A 19,300-nucleotide genomic window follows, 5' to 3' on the forward strand; every position below is an offset into this window, starting at 1 on the left:
TTAGCTGGTATTTTCTGACGGCTGCATATCTGCATAAGTGTCAGGAGTTAGGTCAATTCCCAAAGCAATCCTTACCTAGCCATCCCCCACAACACATTTTAAAAAAAAATGTTTTGTTACTGCACGTGGCATTGCCTTCTATGCAAATATATATAATTTGACTATAGAAAGCTGATGGATTGTGTGTTAACTAGCCACTCCAGGCCTCTGTTCAGTTTAATGTGTAGTAATGATCATAAAAGCAGAGCAAGCAAAAATGTTTGAATGCATGGGAAACAGAACAAAAATAATGAAATCATCAGTGTACTGCTATATAAACTTGATGGTGCCTGGAGTACTGCTCGTTGTATCTCTAAATAAAAACAGCAGAAAGAAAGAGTCCACAGATGGGAAAAGAATGAGCCTGGAATCATGAAAAGACTTCAGCTGCAGGAGCAAGCAAAGCTGCAGAACACTTAGTTTAGAGAAAAGAGGTGAGCAAGGAGTCACAAGAGCTGTGTATGAAATGATTGCAACCCTTCCTTGTTGCCGTAGCAGTGGCAGTGCTCTCCTCTGCCTGCCCATTAATTATGGCATGTGATAGGGTAGGGGTGCTCAACCTCTGAGCTGCTGGCCAAACCCTGCCTGTGGAGCCATGACACCTGGCCCATGGGGATCCCTGAGGGGTCAAAGAACTTAGCAGCAGGAAGCAGTGCAAGTTCTACACGGCTGGCTGCAGCCCTGCTAGGGCCATTGGCCACACAGCGGGATCAGGACTGCCCACATCCTGACGCATCCAGATCAGACTGGACTGGTGCCCACCATCAACCTGCACGTCTGCATTGGGGCTGCTTCATCCCACTGCATCCAGATTGGGGCCGGGCTGCTGCCACTGCATCCCCCACCACCCTGCACATCTGGATCATGGCTGTCATGCTGTCATGTCCTGCCCCACCTCACCCTTGCACTGGGATCAGGACTGGGTTGTTCCCCTGCCCACCCTCCCATGCATCCAGATCAGGACTGTTCCACCCCATCCCACATCTACCCTAACCAGACAAATAAAAAGTCAGGCTGTGCAACACCCTGCAGCCAGATCCAGCCTGTGGAGAAACATGGCACCATCCATCTGGCCCATGGGATGAAAAGGTTGGGCACCACTGCAATAGGGTGTTCCTAGCATTTTAGATAGTGTTCCTTGTAGCCATGAGGGTTTGTAGTGGTGATTTTGGGGATCCCTTTGGTTAACCACTTCCTGTGAACATGGCTTCAGAAGGCACCTCCTGGGCCAATGTTCCTAAAACAGAATCTAGATCAGGAGCTTCCACTTACCTTCTCTCATCACACCAAGGGTGAGGGGGCATTTAACAAAACAAAGACAAGACAATATGTTCAAAATGGGTGGATCACACTCAAGACATGCACAAAGTTCTCCTTAATGTGAGACAGTGCCACAAGGCATTACCGAAGCCAAGAGTAGAAAAGGAAGATTTTAATGAGTGAGAGACATTAGAATAACGAAGATAAATTGTGCTGTTCTATGGAAACAAATCACTAAATAATGGCATTTAAGGAAAAACACATTCCCTGATGGAAAAATCTCGACACATGCCTCTGAAAGTGGGTGGAGACAAATGTTTCAGAGACAGGGGAACAAATTGGATCAGCTACTGTGTTGACTTGATGGCAAATCCTTTGGGCATGGCAAAGCTGAATTTCAAAAAAAAATTAGAGATTTTTCTAGTTGTTCAAGTTCACAAGAAGATCAGAACATCCATTTGTTCATTTTTTAAAAATAATTTGGCTTCTAAAGAGTAGCCAAGAGTTTACTAGACCATATCAAACAATTCACTGAACATGAGAAAGTGACCCACACATACATCTTTACTTCAGACCCTTAAAAGCGCCTTGAATTTATGTCTAGCATTAACTCCAGGGACAACCTCCTGCACCATAACAATCTAGAAAAATGGAAAATCAGAAACCTTGATTTTTGCACTCCCTTATTTGTTTACTGACAAACAACAAATACATCATTTAAAATCAGCTTGTGATTGCCAACAACATTTACAGCAGCAAGTAGCCCTAGATCTCATTATAAGAGTCCCTTGGGACAACCATAAATTAAGGAAAACCATTTAAGATAGCACCTCTTTTTATATGTCCTATGAACAATTCAGAACCCAATGAAAATTGAGTAAAGCTTACCCCAAATGAGAAAGAGAGACTTTCTAGCAGTTATAAAGAAGGGATCTTAAAAGAGGCATTTTGTCTAGGTTTCTTACCTATAAAATCAACTGACTTGTCCAACCAAGGCAAAATTTTCTCACAGAAGCTGTCATTCACTGGCACTCTCAAGAAATGGGATTCTGGGATAAAGTCAGGCTTTGGACAAGTATTGCTGGCATTTAAAACATAACCAATATCATTCTGCTGCATCAGCTCCTGTAAAAGTAGACAAAAGATCAAGAGTAAAATATTAAAGCCACAACTCTAGTTAAGAAAAAGTTAGGCCTAGAAGTAGTTCTAAGCCCAAATCTACAAACTAGCTTAGAATTCACATTTGTTCTAATGGTCTTCTAGAGGCAGTTATTCAGAGAGATCCAGAAAATGTTCACTGCTGGTAGTTAGTCTTGCAGAAGATTTTTTTCTTTGAGTGAAAACTCTACTGTGTTTAAGAATGGGATGATTTTCATAAGGGAAGATGACATGATTATTTTCTATTTGTTAATACATATTCTGCTGTTCCAAAGAATAAAGGAGGAATTAACAAGAGATGTGGAATTTGTTGCTACCCTGGTTAAAATTCTCTTTTCCCTTAATGGCAGAACTGGCACTGTTAACACACTAAAAGAGCCCTGCAAAAGCTCTGTGTAGGTCAGTGCCCTACCAGTGAGGGTATGATGAATACGAGTGAAAGGTATTAAATAAGTTGAATCACTATGTGCTGCCAAAATGATATGGAAAATAAATCTGTCTGAACTGAATGAAAAATGAATGCCTTGCTTAGACCAATGAAACAGACATCCCCCTACCCATTCACATGAGATTTTCTTAAGAGTACAGGAAACAGCTCATTGTTTCTGTTTGCAGTCTGAAGGCAAGTGAAGTACAATATACCTCGCTTATACATAGGGGTCTAACAAAGTCGAGTCAGCTGCCAGCCGATTTCATAGGCAGACTGGTCCTGGCAGCCATTTTTGCAGGCAGAGCATGGCAGGCCCCCCAATGCGTACGATGGACTATGAGGGCTTTCCATCATGTGGCTCCAGTCCCTACTTATACAGAACCCCTTGCAGAAGCTTGGGTAACTTAATTGCTGAAAAAAGTCACCCCAACCCTCTATTAAAATCACAGGGAAAAGATGAACATATCACCTGCAGACATGTTTAGAGAACCAGGCCAACTGCACGGTCAGGAGGAGGGAGGAGATGAGCAGGGAATGGTGGAATGGTGACTGATGGGTGGATGTGGACAAAGCTCTGAGTGGCTTCTCCCCTAGCTTTTTACCTATAGCGCTGATGCGTTACACAACTGGCATGGAATTATATTCAAATGAAAATGGGCACAAAAAGAGAAAAAAAAAGATTCTGATGTGCACTGGGTTGGGCTTTCAAATCATTCCCAGAGCTGCAGATTATAACATCATAACCAGAACAGGGACTTCATTGTCACCCAAGAGGAAGAAATGATAGGAGGAAGATTCAGAAATCCTAAACACCAACAACCATGTGTTTAGAAAGTAAATATTCTATTTTCAAGCTCTACGTTCTGTGATTTGTTTAAATCTCAACATTAATGATGCCCTAAAAGGCTATATTTTTTCCAGGAAATTAAATCCAGGTTTAGTCAACACGTGATGGAAGCAGCAAAGCCTGGGTGGTCTCCCTTACACTTAAAAAAAAAAAAAAAAAAGTGAGCAAGTCACTGATTTACTGAAAGTGTGGAACCTCCTCCTTCATTTCCAGTATTATCCCCTGCTAGGACCATTACAGGCCAAGCAAAACGCCAAAACTTAGCATGTCTCAGAACCAGATGGATAAGGTTAGAGCTGTAACCCCTTTGGGAGCCACTTGATATAAATAGGTGAGACATGCTCAACCCCTTAAAGCCAATAATAGCACCATGTATCAAAATACTATAAGAACAGAAGAATCTCCAACAGTAAATTTGTAGCTGGAGGGGAAAATAGAACAAAAACCCCCAAACCCTGGGCTGCTTTATATAGGCCTGTGAGCACAAATATTCACACATTATAAAATAGATAAATAAGTTACTGTGGACAGCACTAGAAATAAGTCCGTCTAAACTACTAGTTTGCTGCACAGCAACAATATATACAAGTTTTAAAAAAGAATACAAGCAGTCCTTGACTTACAATGTTTTGAGTTATGTTTCACACTTACAAAGTTTATAAATTGACACCCTGTTTTGACTTTACAATGCTTCATAGATGCCATGCCAGTGAACAAGTTTGCTGTGTTGTCCACCTCCCTGGAGAATGTCTGTCCAAACTTCCTTGGACACTTTCTTTAAGAAAGCAGACAAGACTCCAGAAAAACCTGCAGCCAAGACTCTAGCCAAGAACCCTTCAAAAAACCCAGCAAAGTCACCTCGAAGAAGTCTGTCCAAATCAATGCGACTGCTATTTAAAATATAGCTACATTAATGTAGCTATATTATTCATCTATAATTCACTACAAAATTCTGGGTTATTTTTGGTGAAAATAAGGTATCGGGCCTTGGTTCAGGAACCAATCCCTCACTTATAATATTGTTTCCTATGGGGAAAAAAATCAGTTCCGAGTTACAACATTTCGACTTAAGATGCAGTTTTCAGGAACCAACTGTGTCATAGGTCCAAGGACTGCCTGTACCTAAAGGAAAAGCAATGGCCACTGACTATTCTCCACAGTAGCAGTTTAAGTGCTGGAAGGGAAAATAATAATGAAATGCTTACACTGCAATCTAAAATACCTTATTAAAACTAGGTGGGAGAGGGGTAAGAAATAGGAGAAACTAGAAAGAATCTGATTATATCAAAGTGATTAGATGAACTTAAATGCATTTAAAAAAACAGGAAAGGGGGGGAAAACCCTAAAAGGAATCCCTTGCTTTTAGGGAGAATTGTCTCATAAAATCTCTTAAATATAAAATTGCCAGATGTGAAGAAACTTTCAGAAATTTGGGAGTAAGAGTATTTTTTTAAGGTTGAAACTGAGGATGGTAAAGGCGGCCAAAGGTATATATCTTTTGTGGTATGGCCAAAGGGATATACACTGAGCAACAGCAGACCTGGCCAGTCCTGGTATAAACCTTTGCATAAGTACCCATGCAGAGAGGCCCAGACAAAACTGGAGCTTGAGAATGCCTCAGTATAGATCAACATTTTAGAGGAGTGGGTGAGGTATTTGCGATTTGGCTGCACCAAGGGCCCTCAGACCCCTTCTGGGAGGAGGAGACAAGAATGGTTGCTGCCAATGTCAGAGAAAGGGGAAGAAGAGAGCTTACCTCCAGTTGTGGGGAGGGATTGGTAGCCAAGTGCAGGGGAGGGAAGGGGTTATGTCTAGCCAAGCTGCATGCTGCTGATCATCCATGCCACATTCCTGATCCAGTCAGCTTGGGGGCATTTAATATCACAAAATTATGGAGGCTGCTTTTGGCCTTTTTTCCCCACATACTACAATGTGCCCAATTTTAGGCCAAGAGCTATCAGTAGACATATGCAGTAATAACCAAAGGCAGGTGCTTCAAAATCAACTCCCCCTAGCATTTAATTTTTAAAAAGCAAAACAAAAATAAACAACCCCCAGCCCCTCTCCCCCCCACCAAAAAACAAAGCAAAACCCCACTTAGCATGAGATCACTGGTCTTTTGTGCTGCAGCAAGCATTGACACTGTACGGTATTAACAGCTTATGCTTGTCAGAACAGAACCAGTTGGAGTCATGCTCGTGAAACTGGTTAGGTCTTTCTTATAATAAATTAATAACTTCCTGTCAACTGGCAGATTTCTGATGCAGGTATCAGCATAAGCAAGAGAAGACCAAGTATCACATTGCAGGGCATATGCATTAATTATATGAATTCTGTGTCATCAACACAACCCACAGCTGATAGAGAGCAAATGACAGAAGGCTTGTTATTTGGATTTACTCCAAGTGTTTCGCTGTGGAACCGATATAACATCACAAAACAGCAACACATGGTTATTTTGGAAACCACAATCTGTATTCTTTTAGCTACTCTTCCCATTCCCAAATATTGTGTATCCATGGCTGTAAATAATACATATAAAAATGCCCACCTTATTGAGGACATCTCGCTGACAACCAAGATAAAGATGAGGCAATATTCTAGTTGGCCCTATGTTAGAGACTGGTAAGCAGGGCTGAGAAATACAAGTAGGAACTAGAATAGATTTTCCTTCACAGAGGCCAGGGAAACAGCTGGAGAATTCAGTAAAGCCACCTGAGAAAAGCAAAGACAAAATTATTTCTTTGAATATGATCAGTAACATCGAAGTAATACACCAAGAAGACATATTCTGATACAGCCCGATCCTAATTCTCAACAAAAACAATACTCAGATTGAGAAGGAAAAAGGAAGGGAGGATGGGCAGGGGGGCAGGAAAGAGACAGTGGGATGCAGGGAGATGCAAGTAGAGAGGCAAGTTATTACAGCCACACAAGTGTCTTTTGTATAGCTGCTGTAACTGCAGTTTGCTTTATTACTGTCCCACATATCTACACCAAGCCTCAAAGCAACTCAACATTTTTCTCCTCCTCAGGACTTAAGGGAGTAGGGCACCTCCAATTTTCATAATTATTTGTAGAGCAAAAATAAATTTTCCACTCGACATCGGAACTCTTAGAATTAGCAATGACATTCCTCAAACCCCTCAAAGCTAAGTCTTTAATAATTTACTTCAGTTGCTGTCACACAAGTGTGAGAGGAACAAACTATCACATCAAAGTTCTGTAGAGGGAAAAAGCCTTAATATACATTATCTCAGTGAGCATTTTTTGATCATAGAATCTTGCACTATCCTATTCTTGTGCTTTAAAAAACCAACCAACAACAGCCATTAAAGTCCCATTGCAAACCAGCTGAAATAAAAACTTCTGAGAGTCAATCCATTATAAAGTGTGTGCATGCACACTATATAAATTACAGGCACACACTCCATATATAAAAAAACCCCAAAACTTAAGACAGTGGGATTCCCCTGGCAGTTAGTCAAGGTGCTTATCACTCCACTACTGACACCCAGATGGCCTCTTTTGCATAAATTTAGTGCTTGAGTTCCCATATGAGATGCAACTAGTCTAGCTTTCTTATTAATATTTGAAAATATTGAAAAATAAATTGTGTTTAAAAACACTTAATTCATGGCTGAATCAACAAAAACAGAAGACATTTCTACAAACACACACAAGTGTAACAATTCCATCTATCTGTGGTCGCAGGATAAATATAGAGACCATTTGATCTGTATGTTTACAAGAGACAAAAGGTATTAAGCTTACATTTTAACAAAGACGGAAGTTATATATTTCTACCAGATGCTTTCTAGCCATGATACTTAGATACTTTGTAACAGAGATGGGTAAGCACTAAAACAGAAGATTAAGAGACATTGTGGAATCTGTCTTCAGAAATTTTAATTGCAGGCCTGACATTTGTCTGAGATGGTTTAAATAAGGATTCTTTAATTCTGCCTGGAGCAAAGGTTGAACTAAACAACCGCTCATGATCACTTCTGCCCCCATTTTTCTACACTTTTATTTCCTTTCAGCCCTGTAGAAGTCACTCCTCTATTTTATTAGGCATGAAATATTAGCTATAAAAGGTCCCAACACCTTTCCCTCTGGAAACACAATGACTGAGGACATAAATAGACTCCAAAATATTACTCATCATACATGGTACTACAACTAAGCATGTTACACATAAATACGAAGAGACAGTTTCATTGCTGGTATTCTAGCTTCCAGCAGTAGGACTGGGTCACAGGTTGGACTTTTTACTCTGCTGGCTCCTAGAGGAAGTAAGGAAAGATTAGAAACATTTCATAGCACAATAATTTGGGGAACCTGTCTGTATTCAACTTGGAAATTTCAGCTAGCTTTACCAAAATGTCTTCTTGTTAAATGCCTCAATATGTAGAGCCAGCAATGACCTGATAAGCTCCCCAACAGAAGCTGCAGAAGTCATTAACCTTCATGCATGATGTTAGGCTGAACTATGCCACGGATAGTGCTAGTTATTTTCAGGTAGTCTGAAGGAAATGGTGTTTAGAATTCAAAATTACCTAAAAGAGCCATAGAGGCTAGATGGCAGCACTTGCCATTAAAAAAAAAAGTCAGAGATACTCATAAAAGATAAAAGCAAGGTTAGATAGAAAAATATGCTTTTGTAGCAGGTACATCTTTTTTTGACTGTGGGCCCGGACCAGGAAGCAGGCTGTAGATAAGAGCTGCCATAATTTGAAGGAGAAATCATGTCCTGGGTTCTTGGGCATAAAGCAGGAGTTCTCCACAAGAAAGATCAAGAGTAGCAAGGAAAATGAAGTAAGGGAATGTGTACAGGTATTCTACAGATTTGTTTAGATCTGCAGATTTCCCATGTTGTCTGAAAACGAAGAGCAACTGGGCTTAGAACCTTTCCAAAGTCTGCATGTGAGCCAAAGAGACGTGTCCCTGGAGAGGTAAACCATAAGGTTTGACACTAAGAAAGTGAGCCCTTAGGCAACCGAGGTGCCTCTAAGTGGGAGAGTGCTAGTCCTGTTGCCTGAGGCAGCTAAATTCAAGGCCACATTTTTATGAAGACACAACAGTGTGTTGCCCAAGCAGAATACCAGAGAGGCCATGGAAAGAGTGCCCGACCCAAAGCAAGGATACACAAGTCTAGAATAACAGCACCAGCAAAACACAAGCAGTCTAAGTGTTATGAGGGAACTTTACCAGGGCTTTGACATATGGATTCAGTCTTTTCAAGGTTCCTATTAGTAGAGCTCTCTTCTCCCCGTTTCTTGGTTAACAACATTTTTATTCAGAGAAGAGAGACTAATTGTCCTCTGATTGCTCTGCTGAACAATAGAGTTTTCAAAATCATTTACGAACACTTGTTAAATGGTGCCAGACATTGCTTAATCTTTTCCCTCTGTCAGGGCAAGTGATCCTTGAATTTTTAGTTTCTACATGCCAAAAGAAGACTTTTAAGATAGACAATTTGTAGGGCAAAAGTCCTGGAGAGGGAAGGAATAAATAAATAAATAGATAAATAAACAAAACAAAGAACCATTTTATTTCAGTTACTCATGATTGGAGAGATTTCATTTCTTGGGAAGCTGGCTTGCTTTCTGGAGACTTGCTCCATACAGCAGACTGCTGAGAGTAGGAAAGTGACTTCAGTTTGACACATAACAAATGAAGAAAAAAAACACAGGATTAAAAACACAAGTGTACATAGACCACATGTACAGAACTGAAACAACAAGCCCTTTCCAGTGCTTGTGGATCAGTATTTTGCACCTGCACGAACGTAGCAGAAGGGACTAATAACCTAAGAATCAGAAATTTGGGAGAGGGTACTGGGACAACGTCATAGAGTCTACTTCCTATCAGCATAAAGATTGCTCCTACTGTTTGTTTTACAGAGCCTAATCCAGGCAAGTTTTAAATAATTTGAGAACTGTTGCTTCCAACACTTTCTCTACGAGACTTATCTTAGACAGATAGAGAGCAACATTATGGTGACCTTCCTCTTCCCCATGCTTACCCTATGCCATTTCACTGCTTCTGTGTCTTTCTAGCATTCTCATCAGTGCAGTATTTTGCACCACTGACACTCTGGTTACTGACTCCCCCTACACCCATTCTCAAGTAGAGTGAGCTTTCATTGCCTTTCAGATGTTATCCTGAATCTTGCATAATGCATCATCCTGATCCTATCATCAAGGACCACTGACTTCTTTTACTTTAGAGATCCTTCTTCATCTGCCCATTACCTTGTACTTCTGCTTCAAAAGTTGGATGCTGCTTAGCACAAGTAAACTTAAACTCCTTAGTTTCCTATTCTTCTCCATAATGGGGGAGGATCAATTGCTTTATATAGAGAAACAACTCAAAAAATCTCCAAAACCCAGTCATCACCCAAAACGTCAAGCAGTTACCATATTGGTAATGCAACACACATTAGTACCAGGAATTCAGAACAATAGCACCTCTGTAATTATGCTTCTGAGCTGTCAGTTCAGATAAAAATTAAATTCCACCCCAAAGAGCAGGTGTTATCTATTTGTGTTAGTTTCTGACATCAGACATACTGACACTTTATAAAAAGAATACTGTATAAAGCAATATAAAAATACTATATATAAAGCAAAGAGTATCCCATCTTCTCCAACCCACTTCAAGCGCTACTAGCTGCATCTTAAGAAGGTTTCTGATCAGGCTGAAAAAACGGTGGGATGAACTGAATACAGGCATCTTTCTACACAGGAAGAGAGTTTTCTTTATATTACCTACTCTTGTGCCAGTATTTAAAAACAAGCTCTCAGCAACTAGAAGACTAGTTTAGCAGAAAGTCAGAATCCTTAGCATAAGGCTGATCTAACAAAAAGGGGAAAAAATAGCTGGGAAGTCGTAAATTTTGGGTTAGCCTCAAACTTCCATAACTTGTGCATCACCTTTGCACCGAGGCAAATTTAATCTTTAAATTGCCTTCATAATGATTTCAATTGGAACTAAGCTACTGGCAACACCATGTTGTTTGTTTTAGTAAGAGAAAGGTGCTTTTCTTCCGGCACCGGCTTTCACCCAACACCCACTCTCCACTTCCTTTCCATCCCATGCAAATAGTAAATCAATCACAAGGGCATGCTGAAATTGTAGCAAGAGCATCTACAGGTCATTAACGGAATTAGTGGTTTATTAGGTTTCAGTGAAACTTTTGATGAACTTGACTGGACCTAGGTCCTAATCTCCAAGGCAAGTTCTGGTAAGCCTCAGCTCACCTTCTGGCCAGGGATTTGTAGACCAAAAGGTTACCCCACCATGTGCAAAATATCTGGCAGGCTGTTCTTTGTAGCCCTAGCAATCAGCACAACTGCCAAACATATAATGGACTGGAAAGGGATGAACCAACCATGCCAAAAAAACTCTGAAATATTTGCTTTTGAAGAGCATGACTGAATTGCTCTTTCATGCTTTATTGTGAAATTGGAATCAAACTTTGTCCTTCGGACTTTAAACAAGGCAAAGCCACCTCTCATTTATTTATTTTGTTGTTGTTGTTATTACAGGGAGACAGGAGGAAAAAATTTCCTATGATGTGTAAAATGAAAGAAAGCCAGTTGTCATATTCATAATTGTTTTAAGCACATGCACGAAATTAAAGGTAGGCATTTGCATTTATTTTTGAATAAGGTTTTCTAGTGACCTTTGGTACGGTGCAAATGCAGATAAGTTGGTCCACTTGATCTCAATCAATTGAATGGAGAATGCTTTCTGTTCCTCACGCTCATTACATTTTCTTTTTTACCACGTGAAAAAGTCATCACGTGGCCTATTCCAAAAAAGTATGCAGTGCCAATTACTGCATAAGATGTAATGCAGTACAAGTAGTTTACTCCTACAGCACACTGGGTATTCAGCGTTATTCCTCCATTATGCATGGAGAGCAGACAGACCAGTAGTCTTCACTCTTCTGCACCAAATAACTGACAAATATGGCTTTGCCTTGCTGATTTTCAGTCTAGAAAAAGGTCAGATCCTCTATGGGCAGATATCACCTGCCATAGATGTTGTGCTAAATTGATGTTGACATTAAGTAGGCTAGCCTGTATGGGCCCTGGCAGATGTTATACTTGGGGCACCATTAACATGTTTGATCACACTGTAAATTATAATATACCACATGTTCAGCCAATTTCTGGTGTGATAAAACAGAAAACCAGCCGAAAACGGAAAAATCAGCCACAAACCATATAACAGATATGTAACATAATGTATATATGACAGAATGTAATGATACATATCACATTTTGTCACAACATACACCTTCCCTCCCCCACCCCCAGCCCAGCTTTCCAAAATGGGGTGCATGTTTTAAGTGGGAAAGCTGTCTTTGATGGAAAAGAGAACACCTGGAGATGCTGTGCTGCTGCCAAGCAGATGCAAAAGATGGCAATCCCACATTAACCCTCTCAGTGATATCATTGGCTGAGCAACGTAGCTTGTGCCTGAAGCATTAAGTCTGGTGGTGGTGGTGGTGGTGGTGGTGGTGGTAGTAGTAGTAGTATCTCAAGGCTTGTGATGTGGAAACAACACTTTATTCACAGGAACTTCTGTAAAGAACTACTTACAGTAAAGAACTATGTCTTGCTACAGTCCTTGCAAGGGTCTGGGGCCTAACCTTGTATACAGAGTAAGCCCTCTTGGAAACAGCGTGTCCTGGAAGTGTGGCATCCCAGGAGACCATCTGAGTGAGGCAGCTGGTACCAGGAACTTCCTGGTACCACATTTCCTGGACATCATCTTCCCAGGAGGACTTACCCTGCCTCTTGGAATTGGCTATTGTTGCAATTTAGGTACTTGCTCCTGACCCTCATGTATTTCCTTGTTTTGCCTATCAGATCTCTGGTTTGACCCTGGCTTCGCCTCCTGACTCCAGTTCTGACTTCTGGCATCTCCAGACCCCCAGCTTCCCAAGAACCTGGCTCTGGATTTTGTCCATTTGTCAGGTGACCACCCCAACTGCATATGCCCTGGTCCCCAGTAGACATGATTCTAGGAAAAAAAAACTTTTTTCTACATTCTGTCTTCCAAAACTAAGATGCATGTTTTCTTTTGGGGCTTGTTACAGAAAAGGGAAAAAAAGGGTACGTGGTACAGTGTGGAATATCTTTGAGACTGGTTTGCACTGCATCTTAATTGAACATGAATGTGTCCCAGACCCAGGGCAATCCTAGGCTCCCATCCTAACACTCAGATGAGCATTGAGATGGGGCATGGGGCAGCTCCAAGATACAGTTGCCCCTGATCTGTGGGACTGGTCAGATCCCGGTTTGGCCAAATTTCATCTTGGCAGTTGCTCAGTTTAGATCTGAGGAAGTTTAAGCTCCATCCCAAACACTGTGTCCTGCTCTGCACATCTGGCATGGTAGGACACATGACTTTTCAGATGGGACATACAAATTCCTTAGATACTAATTGCACCATTATTTTAATATCTGCCAGGGTGCTAAGTGTCTGAAAAAAAGGATTCAGTTTTTTGTTTTTCTCTCAAAAGTTAAGAGAAAACTACATCTGCAAGATATGCTGTATCAAGATTATGATGATCTATCTATCACTGCCCAAATACATGTGGTTTTTTAGGATAAACTGAAACCTTATAAATCATTTCAGTTATGTAAGCATCTGATATCCCTTCATCATGGACACTTGTTGGAGCACATTCAGTATATACTGATGTACCACACAGCTTTCTAGTACTAACTTGTTTAGCTCATTATTTGTGGCTAAGACTCTCAGGAGTTTCTATGAAACCATGTTATGGCGCCAAAAGCCGTCAGCGGTTTAACAGCCCAAGTGCTTGTGTGTGGCAGAAAAATGAATGCCCCCCAGATCTTTACAGTAAAGTCAGTACTCCTCACTTAAATACCTCCACATCCATTTACAGGGACTTGCCAAGATCCGGTAGCCTGTCTAATTACCCTGTTGCTATGGTTCTGGAAAGGGCGGCTGCACAACCTGCCTTTGATCAAAGCACTACAGAGTTTCCTCATACATTTTACATGTGTTTATGATTGTCAGCATCCTAAAGGTATGGTTATTAAAGGAATCTCGATACCAGAGGAGTTTCGACTCCCTTTGTAGCCAGCTCAGAAAACAGAACACAGCCAAAACCAGAATGATGAAAAGTTTTCACAATCCTCTTAATTTTTAGCTATTTCCCTGTATAAATTCATTATCTCAGCTAGAAATGACCCCCAACTATACAACTTTGGTTTAACTATGAGAGGCAAACTATGAAGGACACAAAACTAAACTACTCTCACAATTCTAGAACCAGTCCCTCCATGTCAGAACTGGGTGTATTGATCATACTAAAAAGATTACTGTCTGTTGACACATATGCCATGTCAGTTTTGCTGATTTGGACTGGCGTGGTGAGGTTGCTAAGGTGCACGGTTGACAGTCCAGAAGTCGCAAGCTCAGGCCATAGCAGAAGTGCTTACAGTTCAGCCTTGTCAGATTCCAATGAATCTGCAAATTCTGCTAATTTCCTTTTTCCTTGTATGAAAAGGTAAGGAAAGGAAGTTTTGCTATCAGAAGATCTCTCTTCTCCAGGGACCTCCCATTGGAATAGATTCTACTAACCTCTCAATTTGGATCTCCAATATGGTCTTGCAAAATATAGATAACATAATTTCAGTACTTACTAGTCATCTCCAATATCCAGTTAAATCATTCAAGATTAAATACTACCTCAAAAGACATTTAAAGTTGAACATGGGCCAGCAGTGTGGGGATGCAGTTAGAAAAGGCCAACCACACCTTGTCATACATCCACAGATACATCTCAAGCAGGTCCAGGGAGGTGATCCTCCCCCTCTATGTGACACTGGTCAGGCTGCAGCTGGAGTACTGCGTCCAGTTCTGGGCGCTGCACTTCAAGAAGGATGTGGACAACATGGAGAGGGCCCAGAGGAGGGCCACTCGCATGATCAGGGGGCAGCAGGGCAGGCCCTACGAGGAGAGGCTACGGGACCTGAACCTGTTCAGCCTCCACAAGAGAAGGCAGAGGGGAGATCTAGCGGCCTGTTACAAACTAGTCAGAGGGGACCAGCAGGCATTGGGGGAGTCCCTGTTCCCCCGAGCACTACCAGGAGTGACTAGGAACAACAGTCACAAGCTGGCAGAGGATTGATTTAGTCTAGATATTGGGAAGCGCTACTTCATGGTCAGGGTGGCTAGGATCTGGAACCAACTTCCAAGAGAAGTGGTGCTGGCTCCTACCCTGGGGGTCTTTAAGAGGAAGCTAGACCCCAGTAATCTTTCCTGCCATGGCAGGGGGTCGGACTTGATGATCTGCTCAGGTCCTTCCGACCCTACAAACTATGAAATTGTAAGTTAGGTAAATAGAAACCTTGTCTATTCAGACCCGTGTTACATGGATTTGTTTAAAGACTCCTTGCAGATTCTGCAAGGAGTTCAAGCAAGCTCTTTATTAAAATAAATCTAAAGAGACTGCCAAAGAAAGATAACCAGAAAGATTCTAGCAAAACGTGAACTTTAGCTGGTTCTAAAAGAACATACTTGATTTATATAACCCCATTGCTTTGAGAAACTTTAACATATTTAACAATTGGCAACCCTGTGAATCTGGTATTGGTACCACCATATTGCATACAGGGAAAATGAAATACAATAGAGGTTAAGTGGTCACATAAATGTGCAGCAAACCATTACTCAGGTTTTGGGACCAGCTCTCATTCCACCCTGCTCAAATCCAAAAATTGTTGGATTTTGAAAAATTGGAGAAATTGTTGCCCTATGTATTTCTGTGAGTCACCTTATGTTCAGTGTTACAATTAAAGACAAAAAATATCTGAGAAGGATCCTTTAGCATGAAAAGCTTCTCAGATTCAAGCAGGGTGAAATAGGATTGCACATAAATGCTTAAGTGCCCTTAGACACATATCAAGTAGATGAGAATCTGGCCCTTTGTCTTTAACTACTTCAAATACTCCCTTTTCTAGCACATGAAAACAGAAAGGATATGCCTTCAAGTTTTAAGGCCCTTCCCAGTTTGGCCTCTGTCTCTGCATGTAGCACTGAGCTTTTGATCCATCCTTCTATTCCAGAGCCCAATTTCCAATTTGCTTTTGGTGGGGGAAGAGTCTGGCAAAATACCACACAACTATAGGATCCTTTTCCAACTCCCTGCTTTAAAAAAAATTAAATAAACAAACAAAATAATAAACAACAATAATAAAAATAAAAAAAATTAAATAGTTTGCCTTGGTCCACACAAAACATGAGATGTAGCTACCAACTACTGTACTCTCCAGAGTGGCAGTCTTCCTATCTGTTGTATTTTCAGCATATATTCCAAACCTATTTCAGTCTTTATATTGCATGCATACCAAATGAAAGGGGACCACCATCCTTCACTTAGGCCACTAGATATTGCCATAATGCAAATTAACCACCCAATGCCAGTTCATCCTAGCAGTCCCTAGGATGTATTGACATTGGGCAAAGTAACTCTTACAACATTAAGATTACCAGCATGATAAATTCCTCTCCAGTGCTTTTGGGACTCAAAAAACTAGTGACCAGAATCTGGAAAAGACTTCCCAGGGAGGTGATACAGTCCCCAACCTTGGAAGTCTTCAAGAGGAGACAGGACAGACACCTTGCTGGGATTATCTGATCTCAGCAGTATTCCTGCCCAGAGCAGGGTGGGGTGGACTCCATCTTCCAAGGTCCCTTCCAGCCCTTAGGTTCTATGCTTCTATGTTTCTCCCCTTTGTGGTGGAAAGGTGTATGCCCTTTTACATAGGTTAAACACATATAGACAAAGTACAGAAGACAGTAAGTGCTTGTTTACACTTAGGAGATGAGGTAGAGTAAGGGAGGGTATGAATTTAAAGTGCCACAGCACTTGCAGTCTGTGTGTTACCACTAACTGGGGAACAATAGTGCCTCATTCCACTTCAGCTTCTACTTCCTGGTATAAGGGTCCATACGTGAGCTGAACTCTAAGAAGAGCACCATGCAGAAACATTCCTTAAGAAAGTACCTTTGGGAAAAGTTAACCTAAACCTTCCAAAGCAAACAAATACAATCCTCACTTTAACTGTCAGGAAGTACAATTTGGCACAAGAAAAAAAATTATTAAGAAAACAAACCGTTCCCTCACAGCACTTCATTCGCTTCTTGAGCTTCTGTCAAATAAGAACAACACAGCAAAGCAGAAAGGCAGCCCAAAGCAGATCTCTCCCAACAAGAGTCTGGTGGCAAAACCCAGGAGAAGGGAAACAGAGAAGAAATTTATCCAGGGAAAGAAAAGAGAGACAGACAGACAGACAGACAGACAAGAAACTCCCCAGCTGCAAGAGGTTAAACACCTTGGTGAGTTCAAATTGTTCTCCTCCTCAAAATTAAGACGACCAAAGTAATTGTAAAAGTCAATCTTTAAAAATAAAAATTTTCCCTTGTAACATACTTAGCAAAACATCCTAGTAGATGGGCAGACATACACAACAAGAAAAAACAAGAGCCAAATACATGGTATGTGGTATAGGTTAATATTCATGGAAGAATCTCTTCCACAGCTACTGGATTTAAGTATAAGAGAAATTCAACACGTGTCTGTGGTCGGCAGGGCAGATGTCCTGCTAGTGGAGCCCAAAGATATTGGTAATACACTAAGCAAAACATTACAGATCTTTTCAAATTCTTTTCAGTGTTCAACCATTTGACTTTTTCTGCAGATTTATATTAATATTTAAAAGATAAATCAGAGAAGGGAAGGAGAAGTTTTGCCTTTTGCATTTTTTTTCAAAATGGACAGGAAGTAACTACATCATGTAGAAAGGTAGGGGAAGAAATCCTACAAGGCTCATTTTTCTGCAAGTTAGTTATTGCTGCCAAATCCTTAGCTAAGGAATAAATACAACCATTCCTAAACCCAGGATTATATACATTTAATTTATGTTAGGTCAGGAGACCGGGGGAGTGGGAGAGAATGTAGTCTGTATCCCAGGCAGCAGGCCAGACCCCAACAAGCTAGCACCCATTAGAGAGGCAGCAGAGAGAGACAGACTGCAACGTTTGTTTGACTGATAAAACATGGTTTCCCATTTCCCAGAACTGTGTTTCTCTGCTAGGGTCACACTTACTCCAATATCCCCACTTAAAAGAAGTCATTCCAAAATGATCATTTGTCTAATTCATTCATTAAAATTTAAGTAGTGCACAGAGTTTGGCTAGTAGGTTAGTTTGGTTATGTATTTTTACGGAAACTGTATTTCAGTTTGGTTTTCAGCCCTGGATAATCTTGGCCACAACTGTCATGAAACAATATAAAACACTAGCCCCAGGGCAATGGCCAGAAGAACAAAGGTGATTTAAATCATACATCTATCTATACCTATCTGTTCTCCAAAGGAGAGCTTAACTGAGATGGGGAGGGAGGGGATTCTGTACAGATATCTTGTGCATCATCTCTCAAAGCCCCAGCAAAAATTAAATAAAACTGTTAACATAAAAGGCACTAAGTACATAGAATCTTCAGTTCAGAGACTTTTACTTAGGTTCAAACAGGATTAGATACTGGCTAGTTTTGTGGCTTAAGCGGCACCTTTAAGACACAGTTCCAATTCCAAAACTTTTACCTCTGTATTGTCTAAAGCTATCAAGATTTCCTTCCCCCACTAGAAAGAAAAAGAAAAATATTGTAAAAACTCTCCTGCCTGAGCTTTTATAAGTCTATGTTTCCCCTTTGTTTAAATGAGCTGCAGATCTACACAGATCGTTACAATTCATGCATTCCAGTTCAGCTAAACAGGGATGCTTGCCATTTTCCATTACATAAGTTCACGCAGCAGAGCTCAGTTAGGAACACTGCCATTTCAGCAAACATTTTTTCCCCTGCACTTTCCAGTTCCACCCCTTTACACCAAGTTTGCTGAGCATTCTTAAAGCAAGTTAAAAAAAAAAAATCTGTAAGGTTATATTTTTATAACATCAGTGCTTAGAAAGCCCCCAAGCAGAATCATAGCCCCTGCTGTGCTGTGTGTTCTACAGACTTTGTAAGAGGAGAATTTCCTTGCCCGAAAGAGTTTACAATCTTAATTTGAAACAAGATTAACAGGTAGGTTAAGCAAACAAAGGCAACGAAAGGGAAGGCAGGAACTGGCAAATATCTCTGACAGAAAGAGAGAGAAAGAGAAAAATAGAATATGAATGTTGGACGTAACTGCCTTGTTGGCCTTTAAATAAGTCTCTCTTAAACCACAATTTAGTCAATTAAAGCAACCATTTGGACATGTCCAAATTAAATCCAGGCTAACTGGCTATGCTTGGATTTTAGAAGTTACATGGCCACCTCGGCACTTGTCAAAGTTTGCTCTCTCAAAAGGACAGAGGGGATTAGTCAGAAAGATAAAAAGCTTGCCCCTACTTTGCATGAATCTTATGGTTAAGAGTATCATTATATTAAAATAAGACAGTGAACAGTCAATATATATGCTTTTATATTCCCATTTCAGAGACTTATTTGTACTTCTAACAACAGGTACAGT

The 19,300-nt window shown here is 40.7% G+C and overlaps 1 protein-coding gene across 7 annotated transcripts in view; it reads right to left on the bottom strand.

Moving 5' to 3' along the window:
* DUSP16 (dual specificity phosphatase 16) overlaps window positions 1–19,300 on the bottom strand; it is a 78,098-nt gene that overhangs the window by 8,467 nt on the left and 50,331 nt on the right. For all 7 annotated transcript variants that reach the window (XM_090043836.1, XM_090043840.1, XM_090043841.1 and 4 more), the window contains 2 exons: window positions 6,286–6,449; window positions 2,265–2,424 (listed from right to left, as the gene is read on the bottom strand). In XM_090043836.1, coding sequence (XP_089899962.1) covers window positions 2,265–2,424; window positions 6,286–6,449 — 324 coding nt within the window. The remainder of the gene's footprint in view (window positions 1–2,264; window positions 2,425–6,285; window positions 6,450–19,300) is intronic.

Source organism: Crocodylus siamensis, chromosome 4, assembly GCF_052110815.1.
Source record: "Crocodylus siamensis isolate JL-2025a chromosome 4, ASM5211081v1, whole genome shotgun sequence".
Classification (NCBI taxonomy): Eukaryota; Metazoa; Chordata; order Crocodylia; family Crocodylidae; genus Crocodylus; species Crocodylus siamensis.